Source organism: Pogoniulus pusillus, unplaced genomic scaffold, assembly GCF_015220805.1.
Source record: "Pogoniulus pusillus isolate bPogPus1 unplaced genomic scaffold, bPogPus1.pri scaffold_119_arrow_ctg1, whole genome shotgun sequence".
Classification (NCBI taxonomy): domain Eukaryota; kingdom Metazoa; phylum Chordata; class Aves; order Piciformes; family Lybiidae; genus Pogoniulus; species Pogoniulus pusillus.
The window spans coordinates 43,953-55,178 of NW_026974557.1; the positions used below are offsets into that span (position 1 = coordinate 43,953).

Consider the following 11,226-nt stretch of genomic DNA (forward strand, 5'->3'; position numbering starts at 1 on the left):
AAGCAGTGCTTTTTATAAACGGCATTTCTATGGTTCTTCAATGGGGCTAGGATGAAACGTGTTTCTGCTTCAAAGGAAAGCAGCTAGGAGAAAGTTTCTTTTGCCAGTGTGTTACGCAGCTAGAAGGCTGCAGAATGGTGCAGGAAATTCCAGGCTAGGCCATTCCTGGCTGGGTCTATAAGCAGAAGGAGTGCCTTTTGTAAAGCGACTTTCTATGGTTCTTCAATAGGGATAGGATGTAAACGTGTTTCTGCTTCAAAGGAAAGCAGCTAGGAGAAAGTTTCTTTTGCCAGTGTGTGAGGGAGCTGGAAAGCTGCAGAATGGTGCAGGACATTCCAGGCTAGGTCATTCCTGACTGGGTCTATAAGCAGACGGAGTGCTTTTTCTAATCGGCATTTCTATGGTTCTTCAAAGGGGACAGGATGTAAACGTGTTTCTGCTTCAAATGAAAGCAGCTAGGAGAAAGTTTCTTTTGCCAGTGTGTGAGGGAGCTGGAAAGCTGCAGAATGGTGTAGGGGATTATAGGCTAGGTCATTTCTGGCTGGCACTATAAGCAGAATGATTGCTTTTTGTAAAGCGAATTTCTGTGGTTCTTCAATGGGGCTAGGATGTAAACGTGTTTTTGCTTCAAAAGAAAGCAGCTAGGAGAAAGTTTCTTTTGCCAGTGTGTGATGCAGCTGGAATGCTCAGAATGGTGTAGGGGATTCCAGGCTAGGCCATTCCTGACTGGGTCTATAAGCACAATGAGTGCTTTCTGTGAAGTGAATTTCGATGGTTCTTCAATGGGGCTAGGATGTAAACGTGTTTCTGCTTCAAAGGAAAGCAGCTAGGAGAAAGTTTCTTTTGCCTGTGTGTGACGCAGTGGGAAAGCTGCAGAATGGTGTAGGGGATTCCAGGCTAGGCCATTCCTGACTGGGTCTATAAGCTGATTGCGTGCTTTTTGTAAAGCGAATTTCTATGGTTCTTCAATGGGGCTAGGATGTAAACGTGTTTCTTCTTCAAAGGAAAGCAGCTAGAAGAAAGTTTCTTTTGCCAGTGTGTGAGGGAGCTGGAAAGCTGCAGAATGGTGTAGGGGAATCCAGGCTAGGTCATTCCTGATTGGGTCTATAAGCAGAAGGAATGCTTTTTGTAAAGCGAATTTCTATGGTTCTTCTACGGGGATAGGATGTAAACGTGTTTCTGCTTCAAAGGAAAGCAGCTAGCAGAAAGTTTCTTTTGCCAGTGTGTGACGCAGCTGGAAAGCTGCAGAATGGTGCAGGGGATTCCAGGCTAGGTCATTCCAGACTGTGTCTATAAGCATAAGGAATGCGTTTTCTAAACGGCATTTCTATGGTTCTTCAATGGGGCTAGGATGTAAACGTGTTTCTGCTTCAAAGGAAAGCAGGTAGGAGAAAGTTTCTATTGCCAGTTAGTGAGGGAGCTGGAGAGCTGCAGAATGGTGTAGGGGATTCCAGGTTAGGTCATTCCTGACTGGGTCTATAAGCAGAAGGAGTGATTTTTGTGAAGCGAATTTCTATGGTTCTTCAATGGGGATATGATGTAAATATGTTTCTGCTTCAAAGGAAAGCAGCTAGGAGAAAGTTTCTTTTGCCAGTGTGTGACGCAGCTGGAAAGCTGCAGAATGGTGCAGGAAATTCCAGGCTAGGCCATTCCTGGCTGGCTCTATAAGCAGGAGTGCCTATTCTAAACGGTATTTCTAAGGTTCTTCAGTGGGGCTAGGATGTAAACGTGTTTCTGCTTCAAAGGAAAGCAGCTAGGAGAAAGTCTCTTTTGCCAGTGTGTGACGCAGCTGGAAAGCTGCAGAATGGTGTAGGGGATTCCAGGCTAGGTCATTCCTGACTGGGTCTATAAGCTGAATGAGTGCTTCTTGTAAAGTGAATTTCTATGGTTATTCAATGGGGCTAGGATGTAAACGTGTTTCTGCTTCAAAGGAATGCAGGTAGAAGAAAGTTTCTATTGCCAGTGTGTGAGGGAGCTGGAAAGCTGCAGAATGGTGCAGGGGATTCCAGGCTAGGCCATTCCTGGCTGGGTCTAGAAGCAGAAGGAGTGCTTTTTCTAAACGGCATTTCTATGGTTCTTCAATGGGGCTGGGATGTAAACGTGTTTCTGCTTCAAAGGAAAGCAGCTAGGAGAAAGTTTCTTTTGCCAGTGTGTGATGCAGCTGGAAAGCTGCAGAATGGTGCAGAGGATTCCAGGCTAGGTCATTCCTGACTGGGTCTATAAGCAGAATGAATGCTTTTTGTAAAGCGAATTTCTGTGGTTCTGCTCTCCCTCAGCTTCAAACCATTCCCCTTGCCCTGTCTTTAGACACCCTTTTGGAAAAAGTCTCTCTGCAGCCTTCCTGCTGCAGGTTCCCTTCAGGTACTGGGAGGTAGCTTTAAAGTCTCCCTGGAGTCTTGTCTCCTTCAGGCTGAGCAGCCCCAGCTCCCTCAGCCTATCCTCTTAGAAGTGCTCCAGCCCTTGGCTCATCCTTGTGGTCCTGCTCTGAACTGGTTCCAGCAGTTTTTCGTTCTTCAGCTGGACTGTGGCCATGTGGAATGTTTTGGGTTGTGCTTTTGCCTTTGCATGCTGAAAGACTTCCTGTGTTACCTTAGTAGTACGTTTCATGTGCAAGGTTCCTGTCTGTGATCTCTTGCTGCTGGGGAAGTCATGAGCTACCTGTGGGGGTGTGAAATGCAATAAGCTTCGATCGCGTTGCCTGCACGGATGTGAGGGGACAAAGTACTGCTGAGAAGCTTTTTTGTACCATTCTCTTCCCCCTTCCCCTCTTGCCTTTAAGGGAACGCACACAGGGAGAAGCTTACTGAGCGCCCTCTGACATGCTGTAGGAATTCTTTGCTTTGCAGTGTTTTACACTGTGGCTCTTCAAACCTGTAACCCATCTGCTTTCCATTGCCAGCGAGCTGACCATCCGTACTACCGTCGCCTTGAATGCCTCCAACCAGCAGTGTTTGCTGCCAGACAGACACCTTGAGAAGACAGAGGACATGGTTAAGTTCATGAAGGATATCTTGGATGGTGCTGCTGAAGTAAGTCTTTGTTGTGGCTTGAGATATATTGGTTGGTGTTTGGTTTTTCCCCCCTTAGCTGCGGTGGCTCCGATTGTTACGCCGTGTGATTTATCTTCCTGTCCTGGCTGTCTTCCCGTGTTGGGTGCTGGCAGTGAATACGTGGTGAGGAGTGCTTGGGGTGTGCCATCCTTTGCTGTTCTCACTGTGGGAACTCCAAGAGCCATGGAATGGGTGCGTTATGAGTGATGCACAATTAATAATCAATATTAATGTTGGTATCCAGGCAAAGGTTTTTAATAACTACAACCAACCTGTTTCTTATCATTCAGTCTCTGCAGAAAGCTTATTTACAAGGTTCAAAGCACACAGCTGGGGTATTTGTACACTTAGAATCGTGGAATCAGCCAGGTTGGAAGAGACCTCCAAGCTCATCCAGCCCAACCTAGCCCCCAGCCCTCTCCAGTCAGCTAGGCCATGGCACTAAGTGCCTCATCCAGGCTTTTCTTGAGCAGCTGCAGGGATGGCGACTCCCTAGGCAGCCTCTGTGGTCTGAGAGTAGAGCAGCAACTTGCTGTTAGTTTGCTGTGATGGTCTCAAACAACTGTGGGAGAGTTTGGCCTGAGCCTGTTGGAATGCTTAGCCTTACTGGAGGAGCTGGGAGCGTCTGGGCAGCATGAAATGCAAGAGCAATTGCTTTTCACTTCCTTCTTAAGGGACTTAAGGGTTGGGAGGTCTGAGGAATGAACTGTTGGGATCATAACTGCAAAGTGTCAGCAGTTTTGACATGGTTCCATTTGACATTGCAGGCACAGGCTGGTGATGGACTTCTGCAACGAAGCAAGAGAGTCATCTATGAGGCCAAGGCTGCTGTAATGGTAGAGTTCATTGCTTATTCAGTGAGGTGATGCTCTTGTCAGTCAAGAAGGACTTAGTTGCAGAGGCTTTGGAAATGCTTTGATGTAAGCTTGTTGCCATGCTGTGCCTAGTGTATCTATTGTCACTATTTAGAACTAGGCTTAAACCAAATGAACTTCTGGATTAAAACAGCCAATCATGTCTGCCACAGTTCTAACTGTTCCACCTGCATGAATTTCACATTTTTCACTCTGCTGTTAGTCTGACATATTTTAAGGGACAGAATAATGAAAATCCAACCTCTTTTCCTTGAGCTTTTTGCCATGGCTTCAGAGGTTCTTTTGTGTTCTGAGCAATGTTTTGATTTCAGTCTGTCCCAGTCCTCTGTCAGCCTCCCAGACAAGAAATCTCTGCTCCTGTTGAGGCGGAGCAGCTTCTGTCTGTTGTTACTTGTCCTAGTGCTGAGCACCACCAAGCAGCAGCTGGGCCCTTGGTGCTGACCCCTGCCCCTTGGTAATGTATAGACGTTCATGAGATCCCTTCTCTTCCCCCGACTAAACAGCTCCCCCCCCCTCCTCTTCACTCCCCCCCCCCCACCTCTTCTCTCCCCCCCTCTTCGCTCTCGCCCCCCCCTCCACTCTCCCCCCCCGCCCCCCCTCTTCCCTCTCCCCCCCACCCCCCTCTTCGCTCTCCCCCCCACCCCCCTCTTCGCTCTCCCCCCCACCCCCCTCTTCGCTCTCCCCCCCACAATAACGAGAGCCACACCAGAGGCCAGAGCTGTGCTGTCTCAGCAAGCAAAGGGCAAAGGAGGCAACGAGATGCTGTAGGGACTCTGACTCTTGCTGCCAGGCTGCAACAAGAGAAAGGGAGATTCTGGCCCCCAACAGGTGAAAACAAGAGAGGAGCAAGGCAGGAAGCACAAAAGCAAACCTCTCTCATGAAGGAAACAGCACAACTTCAAGCACAGCTTTCAGCACAGCATACCAAGGAGGAACAGAAATCCCAAGCAGAGCAGAGGGGAGGAGTGGCTTAGAGAAAAGCAAAAGCACCCCACAAAGCACAGAGCCAAAACACCACCCCACAAAGGACACAGCCAACCTACCCCCGCAAAGGGGAGCAGCCAAAGGCTTCTGCCTCTCCTGGGGCAACTTAAAAAGGGGAGGTCAATTGAAGTCTCCTCCCACCCCAGCTGTGGCCACTTTGCCCTCCCTGCTCAGTGCCCTTTATAAGCAGAGCAGGAGGAGCCCAGCCCCAAGCTGGGCCCATTGCGGGCCAAGGGATCCTCCGCCTGGCATCCCAGGTGAGTGCGCACGGGTGAGCACCAGGTGTGTGGTGGAGGGTTTCAAAGGCCGGGGGGCCTGGCTGGCCCCCCGGCTAGCTAGGGCCACCTTAGGGCTGGGCTACTGACCCACTGCAACATCCCCCTTAGCTCACGGGTGCTAAGTCTGTGTTGTTACTGAGGCTGAGGTTTCTCTAGGAGGTTGGATCCTCGAGGGTTTTGCTCTGGGTTCTGCGATGGAGGCAAAGATGGAGCAGGAGCACCAACTGGAGCTGGTAATGGACCAGCAGCAGCAGCTGGTAATGGAACTGGTAATGGAGCAGAAGCTGGTAACGTAGAGTGGAGAGGAGGAGGAGGAAAGCAGCAGAGACTGCCCGGGGGAAGGCAGAGAGTGGGGGAGGATGGCAGGGGCTGCCCGGGGAAAGGTGGAGGGCAGCGGCAGGAGGGCAGGGAAGAGGTACAGAGCTTTCAGATGCTGAGCTTCAACAGAAAGACCTGATGGAAAAGAAAAGAGACTAACTTGTTTAGCAAAAGTACTCTCTGGAATTTCCCAAATCACTTATTTATTGAAGGGAGTCATTTGTTGGTCATTGTCATCACGAGAGAGGACCTTTTGGTTTGCATTAGGGTGGTTTGGGCTTGCCTGTAACTCCAGGCCCCTCAGAAATTGACCGGGGGGGAAAATCCCCAACCCATGGATGTTCTCTTGGTTGTCTTTAATAGATAAACAAAGAGCAAGTGCGACTGAAAGAGCTTTGCAGGTAACAACTCTGTAACACTGTTTGGAGAGTTTTGAATTGGTCATTACCAGCGAGATCAAGGTAGTGCCCCTTGGCCTTGCTGCATGTGGTGAACTGCTCCTAACACAGCCCAGCTGAACACAGAGTCAGGTGAAATGAAGGCTGAAGAGATAGGAAAAGTCTTTCTCAGCCTCATAGCTAAAGACAGTTTAGTTTCCCCAAGAAGTCCCATTCTACCTGTTGTGCATTGGTTTGATGCCAAAGCCAAACAACTGCCCCAGACCTTTCTATTTTCTCAGCTTTGGTGTAAATGAATATGAATTGAGGTTGGATGAGGCCTTGAGCAGCCTGTTGCAGTGGGAGGTATCCCCGCCTAGAGCAGAGGGTTGGGACTGGATGATCCTTGAGGTCCCTTCCAACCTAAACCATTCAATGAAGTCTTTTATCAGTCTTTTATAGGATTAGTGACAGTGGGGAATGTTTGCTTGCTATGAGATGAGGGAGCTGTTTCCTAAATGGAATGTTCATTAGTTCTTTAGCACCTGAAAATGTTGGCAGGCTACTTGATAAACCTCCTGGAACACAGGGGCCTGTCGAATTGTTTTCCCAGTGCCTGAACAACTTACAGTGCTGTCATGGGTTAGCCTCCTGTTTCCCTCCAACACAGAAGTGAGGCAAAAGTAACACAGCCAAGGAAAAACCCTCTGGGTTGAGATCAAGAGGTAAATACAAAATGAGATCCTGCAGTGCACAATTACCTTAGCCTGTTTCTGTTTGCAGAAAGCAGGAGTCAGCCACCTGCCACCCATCCCCTCCTGATCCCAACCCCAGAAACCCAAAGCAGCACTTGGCACAGGAGGTCTCTCGTGTTGCAGTCTCACCTTCACGCCCTGGAATACTTTGCTTCAGCCAGCAGCATGGGGTTGGATACCAACAGCAGAGTCGACTTAACCTGTGACTAAGTGGACTTTAAGTGTTCTGACTCCACAGTAGAACTTGATAAAGAAAGATGTGAATGGAAGCAGGCTCTGACTGCTCTGTGTAACTGATGAGAAGCTTTCTGAAGGAGGTGAATTTGTTTTACAGCCCTTCACTCAGCTGGTTACAGATCTTCAAGGTAGCTGCTGGTGCAGTGTCTGTTGGAGACTGTTAGCCACTCTGAAGGAGGGAGTTAGTGGAGCATCATAGGAACATGTAGAGAGATTGGTCAGTAAAAGGCATTTGTGTTACCCTTTTTAGTCATTTGAGTCACTTTTATTGTAATCCCATGGCTGAGAGCAGGACTCCTTTGTGTCCAGGGTTAAAATCTTCAAGGAGAAACAGTGCCAAGGCTCTGAATTGATTTGGACTTGGTGCTGCTGGTTACAATGTAGGACAGTTAAGGCAGTCCTATGTTTTGTGATTTGTCTGTTTTCCTACCGTTCTAGTTTTGGCTCGGGCTAGTGTGAAGTGTCTCTGGAACGAGGTCCTTGTGGTCCCTTCTGACCCTGACTGATTCTATGATTCCAGCAAGCAGCTTTTGACTTAAAAACCCCTGAGGTCACTGCAGCACCTCTCTATGGAATAAAAGAAAGGGATTTTGCTGCACTGCTGAGAACTGTTTCCAGCTCTGAGCCTTTGTTTTTGTGGTTGTTTTTGGTTCGTGTTTATAAACAGCAGTAGCTAAGCAATCCTCTCTGAGCTATGGACCAGAATCTGCTGCATCCTGTGCAAGAAGCAGATCCCAGTGTGATCTGGTGCAGCTGTAGCACTTCCTAACTGCTAGGTTTGGGAGGAGGGCATGTGTCTCAGACGTTTCTGAGCTGTGATAGCAATCAGGTGTCTGCTTAAGTCTTGAACCTCTGCCACGTGCTGCCACGTTCACCAGATCTTTCTCCCGGCTTCAGGGAGAGAAGGAGTGTACAGCTCTCAGAGTGGGTGTCAGAAGCGATGTGAAGTGAAAGGGGTTTGCTGTGGTCATGCAGAAAGTTGTGTGAGGGAATCTGGCAGTTTGGTTTTTGATTTCTTCAGTCTCTAAAGTTTTTCTTGGAGCAGCTTCACTGCAATACTCTTAAATGCACAGAGTATCAGCACAGGCCCTTTTAGACAGTCCTCCAGGTTTGCTGCAGGTTCCTTTCAGATACTGCAGCATAGCTCGAAGCTCTGCCATCTCTTCTGCAGCCTCAACAGCCCCAGTTCTTTCAGTCCTGCTTCCCAGGAGAGGTGCCATTCCTGCCTGGGTCTATAAGGAGAAGGAGTGCTTTTTCTAAATGGCATTTCTATGGTTCTTCAATGGGGCTAGGATGTAAACGTGTTTCTGCTTCAAAGGAAAGCAGCTAGGAGAAAGTTTTTTTTGCCAGTGTGTGATGCACCTGGAAAGCTGCAGAATGGTGTAGGGGATTCCAGGCTAGGCCATTCCTGACTGGGTCTACAAGCAGAATGAGTGCTTTTTGTAAAGCGAATTTCTATGGTTCTTCAATAGGGATAGGATGTAAACGTGTTTCTGCTTCAAAGGAAAGCAGCTAGGAGAAAGTTACTTTAGCCAGTGTGTGACGCAGCTGGAACGCTGCAGAATGGTGTAGGGGATTCCAGGCTAGGTCATTCCTGACTGGGTCTATAAGCAGAAGGAGTGCTTTTTGCAAAGCAAATTTCTATGGTTCTTCAATGGGGCAAGGATGTCAACGTGTTTCTGCTTCAAAGGAAAGCAGCTAGGAGAAAGTTTCTTTTGCCAGTGTGTGAGGGAGCTGGAAAGCTGCAGAATGCTGCAGGGGATTCCAGGCTAGGCCATTCCTGAGTGGGTCTATAAGCAGAATGAGTGCTTTTTGTAGAGCAAATTTCTACGGTTCTTCAAAGGGGATAGGATGTAAACGTGTTTCTGCTTCAAAGGAAAGCAGCTAGGAGAAAGATTCTTTTGCCAGTGTGTGAGGGAGCTGGAAAGATGCAGAATGGTGCAGGGGTTTCCAGGCTAGGTCATTCCTGACTGGGTCTATAAGCAAAAGGAATGCTTTTTCTAAACGGCATTTCTATGGTTCTTCAGTGGGGCTAGGATGTCAACGTGTTTCTGCTTCAAAGGAAAGCAGCTAGGAGAAAGTTTCTTTTGCCAGTGTGTGACGCAGCTGGAAAGCTGCAGAATGGTGCAGGGGATTCCAGGCTAGGCCATTCCTGACTGCGTCTGTAAGCATAAGGAGTGCTTTTTCTAAAGCGAATTTCTATGTTTCTTCTATGGGGCTAGGATGTAAACGTGTTTCTGCTTCAAAGGAAAGCAGCAAGGAGAAAGGTTCTTTTGCCAGTGTGTGAGTGAGCTGGGAAGCTGCAGAATGGTGCAGGAGATTCCAGGCTAGGTCATTCCTGGCTGGTTCTACACGCACAAGGAGTACTTTTTCTAAACATCATTACTATGTTTCTTCAATTGGGGTTGGATGTAAACGTGTTTCTGCTTCAAAGGAAAGCAGCTAGGAGAAAGTTTCTTTTTCCAGTGGGTGACGCAGCGGGAAAGCTGCAGAACGGTTCAGGGGATTCCAGGCTAGGTCATTCCTGACTGGCGCTATAAGCAGAAGGAGTGCTTTTTGTAAAGCGAATTTCTGTGGTTCTTCAATAGGGATAGGATGTAAACGTGTTTCTGCTTCAAAGGAAAGCAGCTAGGAGAACGTTTCTTTTGCCAGTGTGTGAGGGAGGTGGAACGCTGCAGAATTGGTGCAGGGGATTCCGGGCTAGGCCATTCCTGATGGGTCTATAAGCAGAAGGAGTGCTTTTTGTAAAGCGAATTTCTATGGTTCTTCAAAGTGGCTAGGATGTAAACGTGTTTCTGCTTCAAAGGAAAGCATCTAGGAGAAAGTTTCTTTTGCCAGTTTGTGACGCAGCTGGAAAGCTGCAGAATGGTGTAGGAGATTCCAGGCTAGGCCATTCCTGGCTGGCACTATAAATAGAAGGAATGCTTTTTCTAAACGGCGTTTCTATGGTTCTTCAATGGGGCTAGGATGTAAACGTGTTTCTGCTTCAAAGGAAAGCAGCTAGGGGAAAGTTTCTTCTGCCAGTGTGTGACACAGCTGGAAAGATGCAGAATGGTACAGGAGATTACAGGATAGACCATTCCTGATGGCTCTATAAGCAGAAGGAGTGCTTTTTCTAACCGGCATGTCTATGTTTCTTCAATGGGGCTAGGATGTAAACGTGTTTCTGCTTCAAAGGAAAGCAGCTAGCAGAAAGTTTCTTTTGCCAGTGTGTCAGGGATTTGGAAAGCTGCAAAATGGTGCAGGGGATTCCAGGGTTGGTCATTCCTGACTGGGTCTATAAGCAGAAGGAGTGCTTTTTCTAAACCGAATTTCTATGTTTCTTCAATGGGGCTAGGATGTAAACGTGTTTCTGCTTCAAAAGAAAGCAGCTGGGAGAAAGTTTTTTATGCCGCTGTGTGACACAGCTGGAAAGGTGCAGAATGGTGAAGTGGATTCCAGGCTAGGCCATTCCTGGCTGGGTCTATAAGCAGAAGGAGTGCTTTTTCTAAACCGTATTTCTATATTTCATCAATGGGGCTAGGATGTAAACGTGCTTCTGCTTCAAAGGAAAGCAGCTAGGGGAAAGTTTCTTTTACCAGTGTGTGACGCAGCTGGAACACTGCAGAATGGTGTAGGGGATTCCAGGCTAGGTCATTCCTGACTGCGTCTATTAGCAGAAGGAATGCTTTTTCTAACCGGCATTTCTATGGTTCTTCAATGGGGCTAGGATGTAAACGTGTTTCTGCTTCAAAGGAAAGCAGCTAGGAGAAAGTTTCTTTTGCCAGTGTGTGAGGGAGCTGGATAGCTGTAGAATGGTGCAGGAAATTCCAGGCTAGGCCATTCCTGGCTGGGTCTGTAAGCAGAAGGAGTGCTTTTTCTAAAAGGCATTTCTATGTTTCTTCAATGGGGCTAGGATGTAAACGTGTTTCTGCTTCAAAGGAAAGCAGCTAGGAGAAAGTTTCTTTTGCCAGTGTGTGAGGTAGCTGGAACTCTGCAGAATGGTGTAGGGGATTCCAGGCTAGGCCATTCCTGACTGGGTCGATAAACAGAAGGAGTGCTTTTTCTTAATCGAATTTCTATGTTTCTTCAATGGGGCTGGGATGTAAACGTGTTTCTGCTTCAAAGGAAAGCAGCTAGGCGAAAGTTTCTTTTGCCAGTGTGTGACGCAGCTGGAAAGCTGCAGAATGGTGCAGGAGATTCCAGGCTAGGCCATTCCTGTCCGGCTGTATGAGCAGAAGGAGTGCTTTTTCTAAACGGCATTTCTATGTTTCTCCAATGGGTCTAGGATGTAAAAATCTTCCTGCTTCAAAGGAAAGCAGCTAGGAGAAAGTTTCTTTTGCCAGTGTGTGAGGGAGCAGGAAAGCTGCAGA

General features: G+C 47.9%; 1 protein-coding gene across 8 annotated transcripts; it reads left to right on the forward strand.

The window, feature by feature from the left end:
- Nucleotides 1-2,634: 2,634 nt before the first annotated feature.
- On the forward strand, nt 2,635-7,114 carry LOC135173894 (uncharacterized). Of its 8 annotated transcripts, none has more exons than XR_010301527.1 (8): nt 2,635-2,666; nt 2,900-3,029; nt 3,818-3,886; nt 4,237-4,379; nt 4,754-5,166; nt 5,344-5,456; nt 5,869-5,906; nt 6,666-7,114. XR_010301527.1 is itself a non-coding variant. In XM_064141105.1 (5 exons), exons 1-5 carry the CDS (start codon nt 2,650-2,652, stop codon nt 6,841-6,843), a joined length of 432 nt encoding a protein of 143 aa, XP_063997175.1. In that variant the 5' UTR covers nt 2,635-2,649; the 3' UTR covers nt 6,844-7,114. The 8 variants fall into 8 exon arrangements, 1 of the variants encoding a protein (XP_063997175.1); XR_010301529.1 differs by having other exon boundaries at nt 5,344-5,444; XR_010301528.1 differs by lacking the exon at nt 5,869-5,906.
- The last annotated feature ends 4,112 nt before the right edge of the window (nt 7,115-11,226 follow it).